This window comes from Myodes glareolus, chromosome 21 (assembly GCF_982192425.1).
Source record: "Myodes glareolus chromosome 21, mMyoGla1.1, whole genome shotgun sequence".
Lineage (NCBI taxonomy): Eukaryota > Metazoa > Chordata > Mammalia > Rodentia > Cricetidae > Myodes > Myodes glareolus.
In genome coordinates, this window is record NC_142046.1 from 49611468 (window position 1) to 49637050 (window position 25583).

A 25583-nucleotide genomic window follows, 5' to 3' on the forward strand; every position below is an offset into this window, starting at 1 on the left:
ACCTGAGCCCTGTGCCACAAATAGCTCATTGACTTGCGTGAGACAAGGCATCTAAAAGGTCTGCCAGTCAGATCCCATTCACCAAAACTTCCTGAAGCCCTTCCTGCTGTCAGGTACGCTCCGGTGAAGCAGGGGTGAACAACAGGGTGTCTACCTTTAGGAGTTACCTGGTTTCGAGGGAAGAGGGATGATAAGGAACCCAAGATCCATGCAGAGCCGTGGGGTAGACAGAGCCAAGTTAGGCTGTGAAGAGACGGTGTTCAAACTTCCTACAGGCTTAACCAAGCGAAGCTGGACTACTGAAGGGGAGGGGAGGGTTGGGTTCCACAGAGAACAAGTTCTAGAGCTGGAGCTGGAGGAGAGACTGTGTTAGCAAAGTGAAGAGGGGCCTCAAGAACAGCAGCCTGAGGGCGGACAGGAGCAGAAGAGAGGAGACATAGTCACAGTGGTCCCTCTGCTAGCCTTCCTTAGGAGCTTTATTCATCCCACCGACAGACTTTAAGCTGCGTGCCAGCAGTGACACGGGCAGACACACACAACAGACTTCCTCTCAGGTGAGAGTGAAGAAATCAACAAGGCAAACAAAAGGGGAAGAGCAAAAGGGGCAGGAGGTCAGACAGAGTGCACGGAGCCTTGCCCTTTAACCACTTCCTTGTCATCTGGCGACACGCCAAATCAGTAAGGTTCCTGCCCCCACCCCAAGGCACACACCAGGAACAGTTAGCTGTGTTTGCCCTGTGTTTTATTATCCAGGTCTGTGCACACTACACGGTTATGACGCCAGAATGAGCAACACCAGGTCTATGGACGGCTCCCCAGGCAGTATCAGAACCCTCGGAGCCCACCAGAGGGGTCAGGTATCGGGACATACCGCCAGCAGCTACCCAGTAAGATGCCATGGTTCCCTTCAGAGCGCACCCATGCTCATCAAAGGCTCCTTCCAGAGCAGAGCTTCCGTATGACCCACCTCAAAGCCTGTTCCCTAAACACAAGAAACACCTGCTCAACTCCAGCCACCTCCATCCAAGTCCATAAAGACAGAAGGAGCACAAATAGCCCAGCAGACCTGGATCTCAAATCCCACGCCCCTCCTCCTCTGTCTCCCTGAGACTGATGCTAATGTACAAAGCAGAAGTTCCCTGCAGGCTTCTCTACAGGTCTGCATCAGGGAGATTTCAGTGTGCAAAACACAGGCAGGAGCTGGCCATGGGTTTAAGGATGAAAAATACATTATCTCCCTCCCAGGAAGCGGTGTATAAGGAAGTCATGTGATCTCACACCTTGCTGGCTAAATGGAGGCTGGTGTGAGTAACTTTCCAGTGTCCTGTGCTGCTTACCTAAGGACCAGACTCAATTCTCAGTTACAAAGTCTAGAGATGGGAAATAGGCCTTCACAGACATAAACACAGTTGGAGTCCATAACACAACTGCAACAAACTTTCCACTAGGTAACTTCATGGCAGAAGAAATCTGCTTCTCCAGTGTTCAGACGGCTGGCCATCTAACATCAAGACACCAACAGATTCCACCTGGTGTGGTCCTGCTCTCTGGGAGATACATGAAGCCTGCAGGAGGCGTCCTTGCACCATGGGAGGAAAAGCGTGTCTTCGCAGGCTCCTTTTAAAGTCACCTCTCTTCCCCCCATCGCAAGAGCTCCACCTGCATCACTTACTACTCCTAGGGGCAACCAGAGTCCCACGTGAGTGTAGGGGGTCCCAGAGACATCCAGACCACAGACCCCAAAACAGCAAGAGCATGTGAATGCATGAGCATGACATCTATCATCTATAATGTAGCACTAGGCATCTAGAAAGGTCCTTGGAAATCATGTTTTGGGCTGGTGATGGTGGCACGTGCCTTTGAGCCTAGCATGAGAGACTAAGGCAGCAAGACAGCTGTGAGCTCCAGGCCAACCTGAGTTACACAGGCTCAGCCAAGGGCTCAGTAGCAACGCTCTGTCTCAGAAACAAAAACAGAGCAGAACAAAAAAAATAGATAAATCAGATTCTGAAATCAACATTTGTACTGGCCACTGTTTAGAAGAATCTTACAATAAACAGAGTTGGAGCTGACCACCCCAATGTGACCTGTTCACGAGTCCTTCCTATTTGCTCAAAATACTCTCTCATGAATTCTGGACAAACAGGCTTAGTGACTTGCCAGAGCAGGCACTGAGCTTTCTGTGACAATATGAGAGGACATCAAATTAGTAAATAAATGCCGTGCCGTGGGAAAAGCATGACTTCCAAACAGCCATTCCTCTTTCTATCACACAGTAAGGCAAAAGCTATTGATTACATTCCCCAAGGTACCCAACCCAGGTTGATTGTGAGGGAGGGAGTCACACACGGGTTTTCCAAGTACAGCAGGAAGGTGGAAATCATCTGATTTCATCCTGAGGGGGCATTTCCATCCCTAGGTTTTAATCCTGATGTCACTGCTGACTTCTGCCAATCTTTACAGTATGGTGTCACTTCTGGGCTTCATTCTACTCAAATGACACCAAGATGCCTCCTGTTCTCAAATCATGCCTGCATTTCCACGTGCAAGAGCAAGGAGGAAGATGCTTGGCCTATGTCCTCTGACCCAAAGTATTCATAGAGACTCAGCAAAGCTGCTGACCGCTCAGTTTCCATCGGAAACTGGAATTACTTAAGCCTGAGTTAGTGGGGTCTTCGTGGAAAGCCCACAGGTGGGGAACTGACAAGCTCTAGAGCCAGGAGGCCAGACTCTGAAGCTGGGCTCCAGCACCCACCTTCTATTTGACCCAACTGATTCACTTCTCACTCTGTGTCTTTGTTTCTGGGCTGCACCAGGAACTATGAGGCCCCCGGAACTATGAGGTCCTTTCCCACGGTCTGAGGAAGTGTATCCGGAGCACAGTTAGTGCCCAAGAGCTGGCCTCACACAGGAGACACACAGTACACATGGATTACTCATTTTACACCCCAAGTCAGTGGATATCCCTGTGTTCCCAACAATCTGCACCTCTGTAAGCAGAACTACATGTGGGAGCCTATTCACCACACTTTTCAGATATATCATAAAGCCAAGGTTTCCCATGCCCCCCTCCTCAGGTGTGGCCATCTTCCCTTGGAAAACAAGAGGTTTATAGAGTGAGTGGCTTATTTACATAAAAAACATACAATAATTTATATATTTGAAGAAATAAGTAAGAATTAAGCTCCTCTACCTAACTTTTCTTGGAAGAAATAGTAGCCTAAGGATGCATGGATACACCGAGGAAAACAGACAAGGCCCGTCCGTGGACAGCTATCACTATTTGCTCAGACAGCACAGCAGACAGCTAGAGAACTTTGTACATACACTGCTTTGTGTGTCTCTGCTTCTGTCCCTCCTACCCATCTACTTCCCTTCACGGTCACACCCAAGGTGATGGCTAAGAACCCAAATCCAGTTCCGAGGTCCCAAGGTCCTGGCTTTTGTTTGGCTGGTGACCTAGTGTCTGGCTGGGCACAGTGATCTGATGAAATGGGAAGGGCGGCAGCAAAGGAAACGCTTCTTAACACAATGACCTTACACTGTACCTCACACTTTCAAAATGACACTTTAAATTCTATCTGTACCAATGCAACATTGCACTCAGTTCAGAGAACGGGGTGGGGGGATTGAGAGTGAATTCTAGAAAGCTGTAGCTCCAAAGGGGTAGGAACTGCTGATTTAAAGGTCTACTGGACCACGGGAGGCATTCAGGACAGTACAGCTCATGAAAAAGCACAGAAGGAAACAAGGAAGGGCTATTATACAAAGTCCTCACTGTGTGCCAGGCACACACAGAACACAGCCCTTCATGCCCCGACCCAGCTAATCCTCATAAGCACCAAACACAGGTCCTTTCTGTGGGTGTCCTCAGGAACCCAGCGTGTCCCCTTCTCCCATCCCTCTCCCCCACCCCCGGAGACACAACACTCCATGCCACCCCTCACAGTCGACAAAGAAGGACCTGAAGGTCTGAGACAGAAAGCTATGTGCAGGGAACCTCACCTCAGGGGATCCCAAGGGTGAGGAGGAAAAGGACAGTGTGTTCCAGACACCCAGGAAAGAGCTCAGATCATCAGTCTGACAAGAGTGAGGAGAGGAGGTGACTGGCAGGGTACCAAGTGGCAGAACAAAGCCCGGGTTGACCTGTCTTTGCGTTTCAAAGGCAACTGGCTGCTATGCTGACCCTGCTGTTGAGAGGAAGGCTCTGTCCCCAAACAAAGTTAGTTGTACTTTCCTTTCAGCCTGACTCAAGATTAAGGGGAAGTTTTCTTCCAAATTCTAGACTAGGCAAACCTTCTTGAAACTCATAGATTCTCTCACAGCTGAATTCCCGCAAGACAATCTGAGGTACAGATGATCTCCAGGCAGGGCAAGTGTGGTCCTGCTGGCTACAGTAATGCTAGGATGACAGTGACACTAGTAACCATGGCAACAGCAGCAGAACAGCATCTGTTGATGCTATTGTGTACCTACTGTGTGTCAGGGCTGTTAGAGGCATTAGTGTTTAATCCCTTTTAAAGGAAATGAGTCTCAGAGAGGGGCTTGATTACTTATCCGACCTCACAGAGCTACTGATGGCCTGAGAATTCCAACCAGCTGATGGTCCACACTCAGCAAGGAGACCGCTCGAGGCAGCTGGATACTTTCAGGTTTGGGCGCATATTTATTTTGCCCATCCCTTCCTGAGCTGAAGCAGGGTTCCAAACTGCCCCCAGCCTTTAGGGTAAGGAACACGATGTCCCCGAAGGGCTGACAAAATGCACACACATAAGCTGCTAACTTAGACGCCATAAGAACCGAACTCCACAGGAACAATAAAAGCTACCAAAGGAAAGGGAGAAAGGCTAGAGAGAGAATGAACAGCGAATGACTGAAAAGTACCGAAGTCAAGTGAAGTAGGTAAGACAGCTCATTCCTACTACTGTGGCCACTTGAAAATGTTTACAATAGAGTCATGATGGGGGCTCAGGAGATAGTTCAGTTGGGGAAAATGCCTGCTACACAACCATGAGACCCAGCATTTGACCCTAGCAGTCAGGTTAGAAAGGCAAGTGTTCTGGGCATACTGCTTGCAATCCAGGCTTAGAGAAGGCAGGGAAAGGCAAGTACCTGAAGCTGACTAGCCAACAAGCCTAGCGTACTCGGTGAGGCCCGGGGGGAATGAAAATCCTTGGCAGGGCGGGAGTATGAGGGGGACAAACAAACCAAAAAATGGACAGTGCCAGAGGAACTAAACCCAAGGAAACACACACACACACACACAGAGAAAATGCGTCACTTTATTGGCAGTTGAGTTTCCTAAGCCACTGTATTGGTTTTATAAGGTCATCCATACCTTATCTGGCTCAAACTCAAAGGAGTTAAAAGGGTAACACGAATAGTCTAACTCCCGGGTGACCAAAGTCCCTGCATCTATGCACAAAGACAGAGCGATCCTCTCAGCTTCCCCACTTCTTTCGCAAAAGGTAACACTGTCTGTCACCTTGATTTAGCCACTTAAGCAATAGTGGGTTTTTCATTCTCCTTTAGAGTGAACGGGTATTCCGCGTCATGGATACACTGTGTATACCACACTTAAAACATCAGAGCTGCATCTAAGATTCTGCTTTCACAAATACTCCAAGAAATTACCTGGGCATGGTGGTACATGCCTATAATCCCAGTACTCGGAAGGCAGGGGCAGCAGGGTTGTCACAAGTTCAAGCCCAGGCTATCACCCCTTCCAAAAACATCTCCAACAAATGAACATAGGCCTCTAACATTCCAGACACACACGAGGATAGCTGGAGGGCAGGTTCCTAGCAGAGTCATAATTATACTCATAAAAGCTTACTAACTCCCTGCCAGAAAGACATGCTGCAGACTCCAGAGATGCACACGCTCCCACCATGGCTGACCTGAAGCAGTCAGCGCGGCGTCCCCGACTGTGGAGTGGGACAGAGAAGTGTGTGACTGGCTTCTATAAAAAGCCACCTCACACTTTGCTTGAATGCAGAGACAATGACAAGCCACACTTGTAGTTGTGGGAGGTGGTGAGTATGAGATTCCTTGCCACTGTGAATGTAACTCTGCTACCAGCAATGTACAACAAGCTTCTCACCCACCTCAAAGATGGAGAAGGCGAGGCTAAAGGAGGCAACGACATGCCCTGAGGAAGACAGGCAGTGCATGTCAATCCTGATCCCAAAGCCTTTGGCCTTAAGTGATGCGCAAGGTCACCTCCTGATGCTTTAAGCCAACTATACTAGACTGTATCTACCTTCCCCACCATTGTCACTCCCGTTACACTTCTCTAAGGGAAAACACGCTTCATTTGAAAAACAAAAACTTCATTTGCATCTTCAAATGTCTTCTCCCCCTTAAAAGAGGAATTAAAAGTTACTCTTTATGTATGAAAATACAGAGGCCAAGGTTCATACTCTGCTTACCACACTCTCCAAAGTCTCATCTCCAAATCTCATCCATAGAGATGGCCACAGGCCAAGTCTTGAGGTTGAGGATGGAGACCAATGGTCAAGCACCTGTTCAGCGTTCACAAGGTCTCACATTTGACCCCAGCATCCCAAAATTTAAGTCTAGTCTCTATGTTAGAATTTGTTTTCTACTGAGCTCCTCTATTTCCTTCTTTTAACTCTTTCTTTTAAAAAAAAATGTGCTTAGTGTATTTTATGTATACGAATGTTTTGTGTGCATGCATATCTGTAGACTGCATGTGTCCACGGAGCCCACAGAGGACAGAAGCAAGCATTGGGTTCCCTGGAACTGCAGTTCCAGATGTTTTTAAGCCACCATGTGGATACTGGAAACCAACCAAACCTATGTCCTCTACAAGTGCATGCAGAGCTCTTAATCTCTGAGCCATCTCCACAGATCCTAGGTTTTCTGCTTTCTAATAATTCTAAATACTCAGGTTTACCTGGAAGCAGATTTCTGCTTGGAATAAATCGCTGTGGTCAATTTTGGTTCAATGATTAGGTAAGCACAAGGCCTAGATCTATGCGAACACACCTGAGTCTTCCTATAACTCAAGAGGAAGCCAGTTAAGCTGATTCACCAGCGTGAGACAATCTTCGACACGCTTAGTAACAGAAGCCATGTCAATGGTGCGCACCAAGGGCAGTGCTAGCAATGGCTGCTGATCATATTTTGTTAGGAAGACAAAAGGCTGAGCACTCAGAAATGGCACAAACAATCCACTACAGGAAAGGTCTATCCAGCTAACACCAGTGCTGAAAGGGTGGCTGGGGCTGACCCACAAGGACCTGGGGCAAAACAAGAGAAAATATGGATATGGCTACCTTCTACGCCAAGCCTCTTGGGGTAAGCTGATAACTCAAAAAAAACAGAATGACAGAAACTGAACATGGAACGTGCTCACCTGACGTGGCTGCTCAACAGCATACAAAAAATAAAAGGCTTCTAAACATAATGTATATAATGCTTTAAAATTTCAAGCTCAATCAAAACCAATTTTCCAAATGACTTTCCTGGCAGGTGTATAAATATCTCTATTCCATCTGAAAGGCAGAGAAGCTGTTCAAGTAGAAATTGAAAATTGGATCATTATAAAAAGGTTCTGTGCTAAAATAGCATAATTTATCAAGAGAACTAGCCAAGACGCATCCAGGCTCCAGGCCCAAGCGTTCTGGAAGGGCACGTCCATTAGACCAGTGCAGCCCAGACACACTCTTAAAAGACACTACAGACATCCAACTATTTCGTGGACACCGTCCTCCATTCCTGAAAATGTAACAGTACTGTAAACAAGGGGAGACTTTCCTCTTTCACAGCTTTACCTGCTATTTGTACCGAACCATCCTCACCCAGAAGAATATTGCCAGCCTTCAAATCCCTGTTGGGGGAAAAAAAAGACAAAGAAGAGAATAAATTATAAAGAATGGACTGTACATTACACTGACTCACTCTGGAAGATCTATAACACACGGCACACAAGCCAACTGCCCGACACAATCATTACATTGTGAATATGAAAGCCACGCCGCAGACTTTAAAAGTTCTAAGAGCATACTGTCATTTTATACTTTGCTCCCGAGGCAAAGTTAGGGTTTTAATAACAAATATTTTATGTGAAGTCATTATCTGTATTTAATTAAATCACTACCGAGGAGATGATTTTATGTTTCAGACTTAGTGATTAACCCTAAAGCCACAAGGCTGCCATATTTATCAAGAACTAAGTCCTCGTCTAAGTAGGACTATTCCGCCTCCACTCGGACTTGTCTGTGTGGCCCAATTCCAAACAGTCCCAGAGCCCACTTAAAATGAATTTGACCAGTCTCTCCTATGGGGTGATATCAAGGATAAATGTTAATTATAATATTCAATGCAATTATTTCTTTACTATATGAAACTCTGCGGAGCAATTTTAATATTTATAGAAAATGATAATTAAGAAACTAAAAAATATGGTTTAAATGATTAAATATACAGCTCTCTCATGGGTCCTCCTTGAACAGTGTTATTACTATTAGGGTAAATGATTATCTATTTGTAATATTCCTAAGAGTCAGAATGTTGTTGCTTTTGAAACACTGGGCACTCATGATATAGGATTCCCCTCTGTATGCAGTAAATATGTTTTATTACCGTTGGTTAATAGAGAAGCTGCTTTGGGCCTATGACAGCACAGAACAGGGCAAGGCGGAAATTCCAAGCAGATAGAGGAGGAGAGAGTAGGCAGAGTCAGACAGACCCATGTAGCCGACACAGGAGACAGACACCAGATGGAACCTTTCTGGTAGGCCACAACCATGTGGCGATTAGAAATGGATAAATTTAAGATGTAAGAACTAGCTAGCAATACACTTAAGCTATTGGCCAAACAGTATCGCAATTAATACAGTTTCTGGGTGGCCGGGAACAAATGTGCAACCTTTGTCAACACACTCACATTCCATTGGCTTCTCCACCTCAAAGCTTAGCATTCATTCTATGTTACAGAAGAAGCCATCAGTGCTGCCTCCTCCTCTCTCGCCACCAGGCCCAAAACTGTTAACATAAAATGTAATAGTCTTGCCTTCCTTAGGAAGAAGGAGAAGCCATCCAGTGCAAGCAAGTACATTTCAAGAGTAATTATGTTAACTAATTCCTTAATGAGCCCACACAGCACTTACTACATTTGCTCTGTTTCAATTTAACCACATAAACCAGCCTCAAGGATACCAAGGAAATGCATCCAAGTTTATCCTTGGGAGGTTTGTTTTGTTTTTTAAGTGTTGCTTTTGAATAATACAAAAGCCCACCCGTAGGAAATAGTTCCTTGAAATCCTCTACAAATTAGAGCTATATATTATAAACACAGACTGCGCAGAAGTAATACCTGTGGATCTGACCGTTTCTGTGCAGGTAGTCTAAACCTTCCAAAACTTCCTTAAGAATTGTTGCGATGATTGCCTCTTCCAGGACGCCGTTCTTGTGCTCGCCTCGATTGACAATATATTTGATGATGTCCAACATGGAACCTGAGAGGACGGACAGAAATGGGAGGATTCTTTTTATGAGCATCCCCATTCCTTTTTACATTAAGAACCCTCTACTCTTCCATCAAATATAGAATCTGTTTACTTAATTTCAATACTCCCAAGGAATGAATCAAATGCCACGCCCAAGGCCAGAAACACTATGTCTACTAGGAAGCTGGCAAGGACTCTTTCAGTGTGAAGCTAAGATGAATTCTCACTGAGTCCAGAAGCAGAGCTCTGCTGAGATGGCTCACTGAAGACCAACTGCTGCTTTTCCAGAGGACCCGGGCTCAGTTCCCACTGCCACCATTACTGGGTGGCTCACAGCCACCTTTAACTCCAGCTCCTCCAAGGGAACCAACGCCCTCTTCTGGCCTCTGCAGGCACCCCCACACATACCACCTACACACCTAAACACATACACACAAGTGATAATAACAGAGCTGAGAGGAAGGGCAGGGGACCCTTGAATTCAAGGCCAGTGATGAAGCATGTAGGATCAGCTGTGTGAACGCAAGGCTGTGAGGATTGAAGTTCATTACCAATCTCGCTGCCTGAGAAATTCCTACGAGTGAGTACGCCTTCCACTGTAACTGTGAGGGCGTGTCCAGGGTGACTGGCACATGCAACAGTATCTCAGGGGAAAAGACCCGCCTGCCCCAGTTATGGGGAGTATCATCAGATAGGCTGGGGCCCCAGACAGACTTCCACTCAAACTAGGTGAGCGGGTCTATGGCAGCTGCTGTCCCCACAGGCACCAGCCTTTCAGCGCAGACTGGCACCAGCAACTCTGCCTGGAGCCTCCAGGTCTCCAGCCTCAGATGGCGGCGGCATGAATGGCCCCCTGCTTCTAAGGCTTCTGTCCTCATGGACTGACCAGTTGCCAGGTGCCAGGTTTTCTGCCTCTCCACTATACAAACAGCCACTGGTGGACCATTCAGTCTCCAATCATTTAAACCAATGTTCCTTTTGTAATTACATGTATGTGTATAAAACATATACCTCCCCCCAATATTTCTGTTACCCTAAAGAATCTTGACCACTACAAAGGGCCTATGATGGATCCCCCAGCACATTTATTTTAAAGTCTATGGTGAGGGTAGTGAGACATCTTAACAGTAAGGGCACTTGCCACCAAGCCTGACAACCTGATCTTATTCACTGGGACTTACATGGCAGAAATAAAGAAGTGATTACTGCAAGGTCTTCTGAGCTCCAGATGTACGTCTGTGCTAAGGGCAACACACACGCACGCACACACACACACACACACACACACACGCACACACGCACGCACACACGCATGCACACACACAGTAATAGTGGTAATACTAATAAGATTTAATAATTTAATAAGATTTAAAAGCTGGGTGTGGTCCCCAGGGGTTCAGGAGGCTACAATGGAAGGATGTCTTGAGTCCCGGAGTTCAGAAATAACTTGGACAACTGTTTTTGAAATAACAACAATATAAATATATCTACTAAATGGTTATAAATGTATTTTTTTAGAGAAGTAATCAAGTAAAATCAAGAAGCAAACATTGTTCAGGGGGAAAGACCGCAGAGAGATGAGAGGAAAAAGTAGCATCCCTTCCTTCCCATCACGTGGGTGGGGGCAAGCATGCTGCCTCCACACCTACCCCTTTCCATAACCCCAAGACTCCTTTGTAATCGTCCAAACAACTTTGCCTTATGCTTTATGCACAGACTTTTTAATAAGTAATAAATAAATACCTGGTGCTTTGTTACTCTATAGAGGTTGTTATCCTAGGCATGTTTCAACACATAGTCATTAATATTCTACACCTCTGGGTCATTTTTAAAGCTATAATTATGTGGAGAGTCAACATTTCTGAACGGTTAACAAATGGCTTACCTCAGGACCTGAGTTTGGCTCTAGGTTCTTTATGGTTAAATAAGAGGACTGAGTCTCCCCACCAGATGGTACTGAACAAAACTAGCTAGCTGCCTGCCTCGCATTAGGAGACTCCATGTAGTCAAACATCATACAAAAAAATGAACGGAAATTTCCCTCCTCAGAGGAGAAAGCATCTGTCTGTGTATCAACTCAAATATTTTCAGGTCATAGAGAAAAGATAATGACTCTAAACATTATTTGCTTTATTGTTAAAAGCACACAACTTAACCAGCATATACACATTTCCAGCCTTCTGAAAAAAGGTGAACACAAGTCCTTATCTGCCTACACCCCTGCTTTCCTGTGCAAGCTTGCTGCAAACCTATTACCTTACCTTTCAAAGCCCTGTCTGGAGACTGGACTGGACTCTCGGACAATGCATTTTCTATCTGGTCCTCAAAAAGGAAACTAGGGATGTTCTCAAGTTTACGAGAGCAAAAGGCTAACTAAGGTGAACTGGAACCGAGAAGCCGAGGTGTCTAGGGGTCCAGGTCACCAGAGCGCGCTATTTTCTCAGAGATAGTAGAACCCCGTGAGACTCTGTGCCTCACCCAGTTAAGATGAACGCCTCACGGACACAGCGCCACGGTTTCTGGAAGAAGTGAGTGCTCTGGAACTCAGCGCTACAGTCTGGCTCTGTGGGCTTCCCCTGCTTTTCTTGTTCCCTTTTCATTACAAACTAAAGAAAGCACTTAAGAGAACAGGACCGGGGACTAAGAGAGCAGAGACACAGATATACACTTCCTAGAAGGCCCACCCAGGGATGCTCAAATCAACCACAGAGACTTGGCATCTCGTGTGGGCCTCTGCTTGTTGCGAGGGGGTTTCTTTAAAATAGTAACAATAACAATTAAAACACATTTCAAGCTTCTTCTTAGCTGGAACCTGGTCTAAAGATCCAACCACACTAGTTTTGGCTCAACAGAGTCACCACAGAATTGATTCTTGCTCACAAGATATCCTTCCTGCCCAGAGCTGTATACAAGGAGCGCCACCAGCGAGAGACAGCGCAGAGATAATGTAGGCCTTCAGCAGAAACCATGGAGGCTTTCGGTGTCCAAGGCTGTAAAACGGAGGGGACACTTGGAATGTGGTCGTTCTCAAAGAAGCATTTTCCTCTAACACCCATAGTTAAGTGTGTGTGTGAGTTAGGGACCTGGGACACACTGCCAAAGTCCCGTGAGCTTCAGGCTGTGACTGCAGGATGGGGGCGGTGACAACATGGGGGACGCTCAGATGGAACGAGACAACAAGTAAGGGAACTGTCTTGAACAGGACTGAGCCACAGAGTAAGTGGCTATCATTTTCAGAATCACTGGCCTGTGTGTGTGTGTGTGTGTGTGTGTGTGTGTGTGTGTGTGTGTGTGTGTGTGAGCGTGTGCGTGCACGCGCACATGCGCGTGCGCATACACACATTAGTGGTTATCATTTTCATTCCCTCTTTGGTGCTGATATTGAGGTGCTGTGTTGTTTTTCGTTTTGTTTTTTGTTTCAGGTAAAGTCCATCCATATGTGAGAGAGTCTTGTAAACTGTCACTAACTTGAGAGATCTCTTTCCGGGAACAACAGGCTGAGAATGATGCCACTTTGTGTCACTACTGAACACCAATAAAGTGGCAAGCGTTTCTCTCTGTGTAAACTGAAACAGTGTAGTGAGTAGCCACAGAGTGTCAGGTTCACGGGTCCAAGCTCAATGGGTAGCTGTCTCTTCAGGGAGTTGAGAGTCTCTGCACTAACCAGAATCACAGCTACCACGAATAACTTTAAATGCCAAGAAACAGGGGACAGAAACTTAAACTGCAGCACACCTGCCACCATGTAAGTGCTCAAGAGTCAGTCCATAGAACTCTTCCCTGATCACAGAATACAACACGCTACGTAAGGACTTAAATTGTGTTTAAAATACTTTAAAGAGGAAGGACTGGACTGGGGTGTATCTTAGTGCTAGGGGACTTGTCTGACATGTGGAAGGTCCTGGGTTGGATCCTCAACACCACACACACACACACACACACACACACACACGCACACGCACACACACACACACACACATACACGCTGGTCAGTGATACTGAAAAGAGTAAATGGAAGTTCCAAAGAGAATGTGATTGTGTGCGAGAAAAGGAAACCTCTAAGGATCTAAGGCGGAAGCCAGGCACGGGACACGGAAGGACTGGAGTTCTCTGAGAACATGTTCCAGTTAGGGCAATGGACATCACCTAACCAAAAAGGTGATACTTGCTACGTGGAGAAGGGGACACAGCACCTCTAAGTCATTAAACCCAATTATGAAAGGCTTTGAATTATTAAAGGAATCTGGCCCCTTGATGGGCGGTGGTGGCGCACACCTTTAATCCCAGCAGAGACAGGAGAATCTCCATGAGTTTGAGGCCAACCTGGTCTACAGAATGAGTTCCAGGACAGCCAGGATTGTTTCACAGAAAAAAACCCTGTCTCAAAAGTCAAATTAAAAAACAAAAGAAAAAGAAATCTGGCCTTTCAAAACCAAGGACTGAGGGGCATAAAGTCTAAAATCTTATTCAGTGTAATGACTCCCACCAGACAAGGGAAAACAAAAGCAAGCAGCCACGAAACGCACTTACCTCCACTTAGTAATTTCATGACCAGCCAAAGTTCATCTTTGACCACAAAGGAAGTGTAATAAGTCACTACGTTGGGATGGCTGCACTGACTCATCGCCTGAATTTCTTTCTGTAATAAATAAAAAAGAAAAGAGAGAGAGAGACATGATACAGAACTGTAGCCAGCTGCCCTGCGTCCCTCCCTTCAGTTGTCAGACTACTGATACAATGGCGCCCAAGAAATTATAGCTGTCCCGGCAATCTCCTCCTCGGAGAAGAAAAGACCTGCAAACCCTGGGCAAGGAGGGGTGTGTCCCCAGAGAATAATTTGCAGCTTTTCAGAAGACCTTGCAGGAGAGACTGGAGCTGAGACAAGTGGTGGACAGACGGAGGCGCACACTTGGGGCAGACTGTAGGGTTATGTGTTTCTCTTGCCAGTCACAGGACAGAGGAACTTCAGCCCAGTGTGTTACCCAGATGACCCCCGTGCTGCCAGCCAAGAGCCCTGCAACACCGAACTAAATGTTCCTTGCCTGAACTAAAAAGGCAGAGAGAGAGAGAGAGAGAGAGAGAGAGAGAGAGAGAGAGGGAGAGAGAAGAGCCTGGGTAAGCTACAAGGAGAGCTGGGTCCCATTGGCCAGCTTCAACTCTAGTGGGTCACACCTCCACCCACATCCAGAAGAGGGCAAATCTGCCTCTGTCGCTGCAACGTGCTAAGTGAGGAAACGCCAGCCTATCGTTTCACAAACTACACCTCGGTTGATATTCCTCCAGAAAAGAAGGGGGTGGGGTGGGGTGAAGTAAAACAAGCTTGGGAAACATCGAACACAAAAGTCTCACTCTGAAAGAGATACTGGCGATGGGAGCATTGCGGAGGATCCGGAGAAGGCCTACGGTACCTTACCTGTCCACTCAGCTATAACGACAGAGAAGCGATGCTTTGCGGTTCAGGTGGCCAGACCGCTACGGAGAACAGAGCTTATGCGATGGCAAAAAGTGACAAAGAAAACATCAGCAAAGCCTGTTCCCCTGCATCGCTCAAGTCTGGGTGGGTTTTGTTTCGGCGTTTATTAAAGTCATGGCCGTAAACGCATAGCCCATAAGCTGAAGGGCCATTCGGTGCACGGTGCTGTCCAATAGCAAAAGCACATCCCTGGTCAGCGCAGCGGCCTCACACATGCTGTTGCACACTCATTGCAAAAGAAAGGAGCTCATATATTCTATCATGCACTTCTAGTTCACTTTAAAGTCAACTCAGTGCCCAACTAGCACTTTACAGTTTGGACTACTATTATACACAGCTATTATTATATACATATTCTAATATTACTACCTAATCCTCAAAGAACTGTACCCTAATTACTCAGCCAAAACACAGCAATACATAACACAAGCACATACTTTAATTTCTACAAATATACATATGTGTACAAATTATATATAGGGTTTCTATGTAGCTTTGCAGCCTGTCCTGGAACTAGCTCTTGTAGACCAGGCTGGCCTCAAACTCAGAGAGATCCACCTGCCTCTGCCTCCCGAGTGCTGGGATTAAAGATGTGCACCACCACCGCCCGGCTAATTCCTCCATATATCCATATATTTAAAGTTCTTCCTGGAGCAAGATCCTAAGAAACTCGTTGAGTTTTCTATTTTCTTTTTATCCTACACAGACATTTTCCTTCTCGGGGCCCTCAGTCAGCTAGTTCATTTTCTATGTCTGACAATTTGCACCAAGATCTGAGGCCCAGGGTTACTGTTTCTGGTATCAGGTTCTTTTGCCGTGAGATGCTTCTAGAGGAAAAATTGAACACATCCTTGGGCACTCCTTTTTTTTTTCCAAGTCAACAGCCTCTGATGGGCAATAGGATACCTCCCAACACAGCCTGATGCATGAGGTCGGCTCCAACTGACACAGCACGGAAACAGAGTACCTTGGCTGCAGACACAGTCTGAACTAGCACCACACATCCACGCAAATTAAAGCCGTCCTGGCTTCCTACCGCCGGTCTTTTGGATTATCAACCAAAATGCACAATGAATAATCAATGTTCACAAGTAAGGAAATTGTTTACCTTGAAGAAAATGATGATGTTTAGCCCTCTGCTGTGATATCACATCCTACACACCTTATACCAAGAGTATCAGGGGCTCTCGTGTTGCAGAGCAATCTCTCTCTCTCTCTCTCTCTCTCTCTCTCTCTCTCTCTCTCTGTGGGGGGAGTGTCTGTCTGTCTGTCTGTCTGTCTCTCCCTCGTCTGTGTGGGTATGTGTATATCTGTATAAACTACAGAGCTCCAAAACCTAGGTAGCACCCATCACTGGTCAGGCTCCTACCAACACAACCACAGGAGCAGTATAAAGGCAGATCAAACAAGGGTGGGGAGTTGGCAGGAGATTTCCGACAGTCTGTGCTCCACAGCCTCCCGTGCTTCCACCATGCAGCACCACAGCCATCCACCGTTTAGTTTGGGGGTGCATATCTCATACCCCCATACTCCCCAGACTCCTGTCTCATCCGGGCTGCCTCATAGTTTTCCCCATGTAACGGGGCCTCCAAAGCCTAAGAGCCTGAGGACCACACGGGCGACAGGATTATCAGTTGTTCTACACCATCAGGGAAGCGAAACAGAGACAGAAATACATTTACAGGAAGAATGAGGTCCTCTCCAGGCCTATCTCTACCTTCATTTATAGATCAGCATGTGGTTTAGCTGTCTTCTAGCAAGGTATAAAACAGTAAAAACTGAAAACTGTATTTGCTGAATCAAATATTCTGTCCAAGAATTAGTCCCCCTTTAGAGCTGGTGCATAGCTCCATAGTATACAGATATGACCATCAGCATCAAAGGAAGGAGGGAAGGAGGGAGGGAAGGGGGGAGGGAGGGAGGGAGGGAGGAAGGGAGGGAGGGAGGGAGGGAGGGAGGGAGGGAGGGAGGGAGGGAGGGAGGGAGGGAGGGAGAAGGGAAGAGAGCCTACTCATCAAAAGTGGTAAGGCCACTACTTGAATTTCCTCCTAACAGTCTTACCAGTTAAATTATCCAATCTTTCCACGATGCCCCAAGTTCATTCACATAATTAGAAAAGATTAAAAAAAACAGTCATTTGTTCTTTTCTCAAAAGATAACTAATGCACTGCCCAAGATTGAACAAACTAACATAATAAAAACTTTGTATCCAATTCTTCCTACAGAAAGAACCAGTTCAGATTCCCTTAACTGGGTCACAGCCTATGCAGAAGTGTAATTTGGGCCCAGGCTTCTGAAACTGTAACTTGTACATGGGGTTACACGCCCAATGTGGAAAATCCCACGTTCCATGGGGCAGGTCCGGGGCGAGGCCTAGCCTACCTTCTAGCAGGCTTCCAAGAAATGTTTATGCTCTGACACCAGGAGCCTGGCTTTGCATGGCAGAACTTCAAACTGAGCTTGGAGGCCAGCAAAATGTCACAAAGCAAAGCGAGGAGGGGGGAGCAAACACAAACACTGCCCTGAGGGCCAGGAAGAAGAGAGGCTCACCAGCCAAGCCCAAACTGAGGAGAGGAACAGGGAGCAGAGAGGGAAGGAGGAGAGATTATAATATGCAAACAGTTGGGCTTCACACGGATGGACAAAAGCAAAAGTCATCCACAGGGATGGAGAACGGGATGTCAAAGTTGGGTGAAGAAAAGAAAACGGAGGTCAAACTCTGGCAGCTCGTGCCACGGTTGTAGTTAAGGGCAATCCCAGTAGCTCCCGGATTCGGTGGCAAGGACTCTTACATGTGTCATCAAGTGCAAATCAAGCCGTGGCGCAGGCTCCAATCTGCTGACGCAGCTTCACTGGAAATGCATCAATCACAGGCCAAGTTCCTAAGGAGTAAACCCAACCTAAGACAGGGCAGCCCTGAAGCAGCTGACATAGCCACAACCCTCTGCAGGGGGCCATAGGGGAACAGAGCGAAGGACAACCCAACAGAGGACACCTCATGGCTGAGGCAAGCTTCGCAAACAGAATGAGGCAGAGGTCTCGGTCTCTCCTCTTCACCCCTCTCTCTCAGACAGGGTCTACACTGTCAAGGCTGGCCTCAAACTTACTACCTAACAGTGACAGTTGCTTGTGCATGTTAGACAAACACTCTAGCAACTGAGCTACACTGCCAACCTGACACAGGCCACTTAAACTCGGTGGGAAAAATTTAAAAAATGGGTTTAAAGTTTACAAAGGAGTTAGAGGGGGATATCTCCCAATGCCAAATGGAAAGATTAATGCAGTATTTATGAGGGATTTTGTTGTACTGATACATGATCTTTATTCTCCCCTGCCATACACTTCCAAACCTTTCTCCTATAAATAGTAATATACAAAGAGGAACTACAGCTAAGAGAATCTGATTCTTCAAAACTATAAGAACTGTACCTTCTGTCCTACCATACTGATATATTCTTGCCATCGCATCCGCAACTGCAGCTGACTGGAACAGAAAAATCTCGGCTATGAGGTCAGCCTGGGCTACATATATATGTGTTTGCGTGTTTGGTTTTTCTTTTTTTATCCTCTTTTTTTTTATTGATATATATTGAGCTCTACATTTTTCTCTGCTTCCCTCTCTGCCTCTCCCCTCCCCGTTCAATCCTACCCCAAGGTACTCATGCTCCCAATTTACTTAGAACCTGCCCCATACTCAGCTCCCTAGCTCTGCCATCTACCTCCCTGATTACCCTGGCAGGGTATTCAGACTTTCCTTTCTTGTAAAATGAGAATTAACACTACTCTCTACTTAGGAACAGTATGGGAAAAGCCAAGGGAGATTTACTCGGCCCCCTGCAGGTCTAGGATGTAACATTATACTAAAAAGTAACCCAGGACACTTATTGGTCAGTGTCTCAGTTCCTTGTCTGCAGGAGAGGGTCTGCGTACTGGTCACTCACTACAAGGGTTAGCATGTGGATCAGCCTTAAAGGCATAGAGTTGACCCCGGAAGCTGGTTCACCTATTCCTGGAGAAGGTTCATGTGACACGACCACTGGTCCTGATGGATCAAAGGGTCTCCTGTAATTCAGGTTAGGGCATTGAGATAACCACAGATGGGGAAAATGGGGAGTCAGGAGTCAGCTTTACCACGGCCACCGGATCTCTGCCATCTGTTACCTAGCTATTCAACATGTGGTTCACTTATAACCCATGGTTAAACTCTATGAATCCTGGCAAATTGCCTCAAAGTGCTACAGAAAAAAGTTCAATATATACACATGCAAAGAGTGAAAAGCAAAAGACAACTACAAATTTGAAGACAGAAAAAGTAGGAAAAATATAAAGTGTATGATATTCATAAGTCTTATCATCCAAATGCAAGTAATAGCAAAAATTTATCTTTGAAACATATGTGATATTCTCCAAGTATTTAAATAATCCCTTAAATGATATGGAGATAACCAACTTAATAGAAACTCTTCAGAAGGTACATGTCCAGTTTTTATGTCCTCAGAAACTGCAGGATCAGGAAGAAGACTTAACCACTGCTCTTAACTAACCATATACCACAAACAGCAGGGCTTAAAGGAAGCAAGAATAAAAGCTGGGATGTAGCTCAGTCTGTAGCCTGCTTGCTTATGAAGCAGGAGTCCTGGGCTTCCATCCCCAGCACCATACAAAGCTGAACATGGAGGTGCACGCTCCACCTACTGACTGGAGGCAGAAGGTCAGAGTTTAACATTCACAGCTACATACAGAACTTGGAGCCAGCCTGGGAAAACGTGAGACTAGATCTCAAGAACAGATTAGTGAATTAATTTCAAAGCAAGTGAATAATTATAAACAAGCAATTTTTAATGTTGGCCAAAAATCAGAATATTAACAAAGCTTTTACAAGGGCAATTTATTCTTGTGGCTGCCACTTTCAAATATAAAACTATCACGTCAATTTTTTAAACTATGAAAATGACATACTATTATGAGGTAAATTGCATCTTTTAGGGAGAAAGTATCAACAGAGACAACCCAATTTAAGGAGGGGGCCGAACATTCTAGTTTATAGTGCTACAAAAGAATCAAAGACTGTGCTCTGCCATTATTTTCCTGTGGTTTGGTATCTGAGTTTATGAGAGTACATTCTAATTAACAGCAAGATTACAGGTGGGGAGCAGGGCCGTGGTGGCGCATGCCTTTAATTCCAGAACTCTGGAGGCAGAGACAGACAGATTTCTATGAGTTCAAGGCCAGCCTGGTCTACATGATCTAGTTCCAGGACAGACTCTAAAGCTACAGAGAAACCCTGTCTCAAAATGGCATCCCTCTCCAAAAAAAAAAAAAAAAGAGAGAGAGAGAGAGAAAAGATTACAAGTGAGAAAGTTCTAGATACTCTGAAAACAGAAAGAAAAAGAAAACTTCCTTAAGGGAAGGATGAGTCAATCAAAAGGTGCAAAACAGTGAGATAGTAGGGTGTGGTTTGGTGGCAGAGTACTACCCAGCATGTGTGAGAACCCAGGATCAGTCACCAGCATCAGAAAAAGACACACAACCAAAAAGGCATTCCATCTGAAGTGCCTTCCACACTTCCGCCTGTGTGTGAGCATATGCTAGGTACTTCTTCACATGAACATATGCTACATAGGTCTCAGCTCCTCCTGTACACATGAACACACACTAGGTAGAGTCTGCTCCTCCGGTGCACATGAACATACACTAGATGGGTCTCTGTCACTGACAAGTAGAAACCCAGAGAATTTTCTTTTGCAGTGTTCATTTTTATTCACTTTTTGAAAGATCAGACTTAGCCATGTTGGCGAACTTTTCTAACAACCATATTTAAATACATTTAAATGATGCAAATCCAGTTAGTATTATTTAATTAGTATCTGAAGAAACTATGACATAACTTTTAAATATGATATTCTAAAACTGAAAACTATTTTTCCAACCAAATTATACATATTTATAAGCTAATAATCCAAGTCCAGAACCACAGAAATGAATTAGATTTGCATATAAGTAATTATTTTCTAATTTCTTTAAATTTCCCTATCTTCAAAACAGTCTCTCTCACATTGTACTTTGAATCCTGCCTCCAACGGGACAATACTTGAAAAACCACACAAATACTAAAACATGTGAAAATAATTACAAAGCTGAATGGCAAGAAGGTAGAAAACTTGTGGTTGAGACTAAAATGGTCAAATGGTGTTGCATGCAGTGAAGTAGGCTTGCTTTCTTTTTTTTAATTTAAGGGCCTAGTGTAAAAGACTACAGTGAACAGTCACATGCAATCTGTCCCACAACTGAGGAGGAATGAGCTGGAATATGGATAGACACTTTACTAATTAGAAAAGCAATACAACCAAATGGAATCAAAAACTACTTTCGTAGATGCAGCGAAGAAAACACACTCAGAAACTGTACTGTTCGGAGGCCAACTCGCAAAGCTGGAAGCTTTATAAGCAGAATAACCTTCCTACAATAAAAAATAAACATGACTTGAAAAAGGATCAACTTTGCTAATACAACACAGGCAATGTTTGCTCGGCTTTTTTTGGGGGGGGGTGCTTGTTTGTTTTCTTTAAGCCTCAAACAAAGGGGGGACTTACGCTCAGAGGGCCTCAGATCACACCGCTGCAATCAAGAGATGGGGAAACCTGTACCTCGTTACGGTTAGAGGTTAACCAGTCCTCTCAAAATGATCAAGCAGGGAACCCTCCAAAGCTTTTGCTTCTCCAAAACACTCTATAATTCAGAGCTAATTTATGATTCTAAGGAGGGGGAGAGAAGAGGGCAGGAGGGAGAGAGGGAACGGAAGATGAAGAGAAAAGAGAAACAACAACAGCCCGGCAGCAGAAAGCAATGTCTTCTGCTGAGGAGGAAAAAAAAGTCTTGATTAATAGACGACTCTTGACAGAGCAGACGGCCTTTACAAGGATGATGGAGAAAGAGAAGGGTGAAAGCCAGAAGTCTGACAACTGAATGAAGAAAGAGACAGAACGATGTTCTTTCTATGCACAGGGGAAACGAGGGCACATTGCATGCCCTCACCGAGAACTTTCCAACAGACTTTCGCAGCCACGACACAGTAGCCACAGCCAATGTAAGCCCAACTTGCTAGTAATTTGTATTTGTGTGTAAGTGACTCTTCAAGACTATGTTCTTAAAGAACTAAGGTCTAAAATAATCGTAACTTTTGCCATCTAGTATGAGTCTCTTTGAATGGAAGAGGCTGCGGCACTAGGTGAAAGTGAGTTTGTAAGCATCCTGGGACACCTGGCCCCGCTCCTTGGGGACCTGGCAGAGTGCATCACATACTGCATGCAGGGCAGGCGGTACCCTGTCCCTTTAAAAGGTGGAACTCTGCCTACTTTTACCTCTTCTTCCTCTTTCTCTTTCTCTCTCTCCCTCTCTCTGCATCTCTCTGGCTCTCTCTGCATGGCGTGTTTGTCCCTCAGCAGCCCTGGTTTGGATCACTGCAGAGTTCGAGGGAGCAGTGCTTGTGGGAGTGGGAAGCAGGCAGGTCCTCTGGCTCTACCTTTTGTCCTCTACCCCAGGGTTCAGCAGCCATCACTCTGTGTCGTCACTGTTTCCTTTCCAGTGACTTTGACACATCTGTCATCCATCAGAACTAAAACCATTACATGATTTCATAATGTAATCCCCGAGCAATTTTTTTTCCTTTATTTTTTCTTTTCTTTTCTCTCCTGCTCCCGTTGCCTTGCTCTCCTTAAGAAGCAAGCGCTTCAGCTCCTGGGTGAGGATCTCTCCTACAATGATTAAGCTGTATGTTAAATGGTATTGCTGCACGTGGATGGAAGAGGAGATGAAGCCAAGTTGCTCACAACTAAATCAAAGACGGCCTGGAAACAGAGGAACTCCAGACAGAGGAAAAGATAAGAGGAGTAAGTATGGTTAAAGCCTAGGATTCGAGAAGATGCTGGGCAGCGCATGAAAATCCCGGCGTTTGGGGAGCTGAGGCAGGAGAAGTAAAGCGTAAGACAAATATGAGCTGTGTGGTGAGATCCTGTCAAAACTAAACAAAGCAAAACAAGCAAACAAAAACAAAGCAGCCAAATTAACTAATGAGTCAAAAATGTTCAGCAGCCTGTGAATGAAATAAAGGACAGCATCCTGGTGGCTGGAAAAGAGCTGAATTGTACGGTAAAGAGAAATGAATGGTATGTTTACAGAATTTATTGTATCATCTGATGAAGGTCTGACAAGATAAATGCTTTCAAAAAAAAAAGATCATTAATTCTCCACTTAGATGACGGATAATAAGAAAGCACAAATAAGGAACCCTAGGATGGATAGTGATACTAACCTTGAGGCTGAGCACAGACTGAAGCAAGCAAGCACTTTCAAGAAGCTCAGCGCTCTCTCCCCAGGAGCTATCAGTCCACATGACAATGGTCGGACTCAGCGAGTCTTAAGTTCCCACCTGACAGCCGGCAATCTGTCTATCAACCTGCTAAAGCGGCCACTGCTCAGCAATCTCGCCACTCCTCTTCCTAAACGAAGAGACCGACTTACTAGCCCACGGTTTCCCATGGAACAGGGACCTCTAGGAGGCTCCGAATGCAGCTGGTAAAGGTGAAGCGAACAAATGCTTGCTTCATGACTAAAAAACTGTCTTCCGGAAGTGATAGGCTACTTCAAATTTCCACTTATTCCAGTATCGCTGCGGAGTGGACGAATACGGGCTGACAGCAAGCGTGGGATCAGCAAACCTGATAAATAATCAGAGCAGGAGAAGCGTGCCTTCTGAAAACAAAAAGACATGAAGCTGACAGCAACGCACCCTACCCGCCACAGGCACGTCATCCTGACAGGCTACCGTCAGTCACGGGACACTCCACAACGACAAGGGAAATGCAAAGGGATGCAGAGAGAAAGCACCAGTCTAGAGTAGGAAAATGTCAGTCGGCACTTGAATGAAACCGTTCACTGTGGAGGGCTCGTCTCTAATTACTGCTGAATTAAATAAAACAAGGTTGTGCATGGACAGCAGTTTAAGCTTCTCGTAGACTAAGCGCACTATAGAAATGATGTTCAAGTACCTATCAAATAAACAGATAAGCGAATTTTTCTATCTTCAATGAGCTTAACCTTGAAGAAGTTTGGCAGAACTCATTTCAATGGGTAAGTTTAGATTGGCAGTCATTCGGTGCCAATGAGCTCTGCTGGCATTTCCTTTCGTCCTTATATTCTTGGAGAAGCTGGCACAGGGATTAACAATTATAACAACGTGTCTCCTTCTGCAGCAACACCTGGAGCCAAGGCCATGACCACAGCCGAAGGTACAGTGAGTCTGTTTGGTCAACTGTCCCAAACTGCTGGGTATCACCACATCTGGTTCTGCATGTAGATTCCCCACATCAAGGGACAAAGGCCATGAAGCCCGGGAGAGAACTTAGGCTTGGGAATAGAGAGAGGAGAAGGAGTCTGGGGTGAAAAATTCCTTGGGGGAGGCAGATGTTCCGAGAGCTAGTAAATAGTTGATAATTGTGACTTGTATGACATAATGCTCTCGCAAGATAAAGACCCCAGTGGCCATTGTCTCTTCTAAGAACAATGGTTTCCAGTTAACACATGGCACCCTCTGCGAGATGATGCAGTCCCCCAACCTGGAGATAATACGCATTCATGGAATTGAAGGATTAACAGGATACCGGATGTCCAAACGCTGCCAAAATGTGAACCCACAGGAATAATAAAAGTGCGAGGCACAGCAGTGCAGGAGGTCGAAAGGGCACAGCAAATCTGCCCCACACAACGTGCCCGTGTCAATCATCCGGACCACAAAGGAGGGCTATACTAATGACCTCGGGCAGACTATACTCTGAATCCTTAATTATTTTTATGTGAAATTAGGAATCGTAGTATACCCTAAAGGACCAGCGCCCTTCCTCCCACTGTCTCTAAACATACCAAAGCATAAAAGAGCAGAGATTCAAAGTTGAGACCAAAGCAATATACTTATGAATTTAGCATCTGTTAAATGGAAATTTTCACCATTTTATTTTGTTATGTGTATTTATTACATTTATTTTATTATTCTTATAATAAGTAAGTATGTGTATATTCTATACAGCTTGGGCATTACCATGAGAGAAACGGGGCCAGAAAAATAAATTGAGCACTGCTAACAGACAACTCATAAAGACTGATGGAGCCAAGAACAAAGGAATAAAGAGCCCAGCCCTGAAGCGGACAGCCAGACCGCCTACAGTCTGCGATGGTATGCTTACTGTCCTAGGAAGTGGAAGAAAGGGGCTGGAGTGAGGAGGTCTCTGGCCCTCAATCTGGCTCTAGCTGGGCCATCATGCTTGTTTGCCAACTGTGATAAAAGTTACCAACGGCCTTGGGCAACTAGAAGCTTGAAAGAGCCCAGATCACAGCACCAGTGCGGCCCAAAAACTGCCTCCAAGACTGCAGCACAAGGGCACTCAAACTACACACACTCAACCACACACGCTACCCGGCTGAGTCAGAAGGTGGCTGGGGCTCCACAGAGCGCCACCGTGAAACACAAACACCACAGGCAAGCTCTTTAGGGGTATTTCAAACAATGCATAAATGTTAATGTACAGTTCACGTTAAAAAACAAACCCTATGCACAGACACAGGATTCAAAGACTCCCAAG

At 45.5% G+C, this 25583-nt stretch overlaps 1 protein-coding gene across 4 annotated transcripts in view; it reads right to left on the reverse strand.

The window, feature by feature from the left end:
- Window positions 1–25583, reverse strand: part of Stk39 (serine/threonine kinase 39) — a 267625-nt gene that overhangs the window by 178610 nt on the left and 63432 nt on the right. For all 4 annotated transcript variants that reach the window (XM_085681003.2, XM_048426001.3, XM_085681007.2 and 1 more), the window contains exons 3-5: window positions 14007–14115; window positions 9344–9485; window positions 7800–7855 (exon numbers count right to left, since the gene is read on the reverse strand). In XM_085681003.2, the coding sequence (XP_085537129.2) occupies window positions 7800–7855; window positions 9344–9485; window positions 14007–14115 (307 nt within the window). The remainder of the gene's footprint in view (window positions 1–7799; window positions 7856–9343; window positions 9486–14006; window positions 14116–25583) is intronic.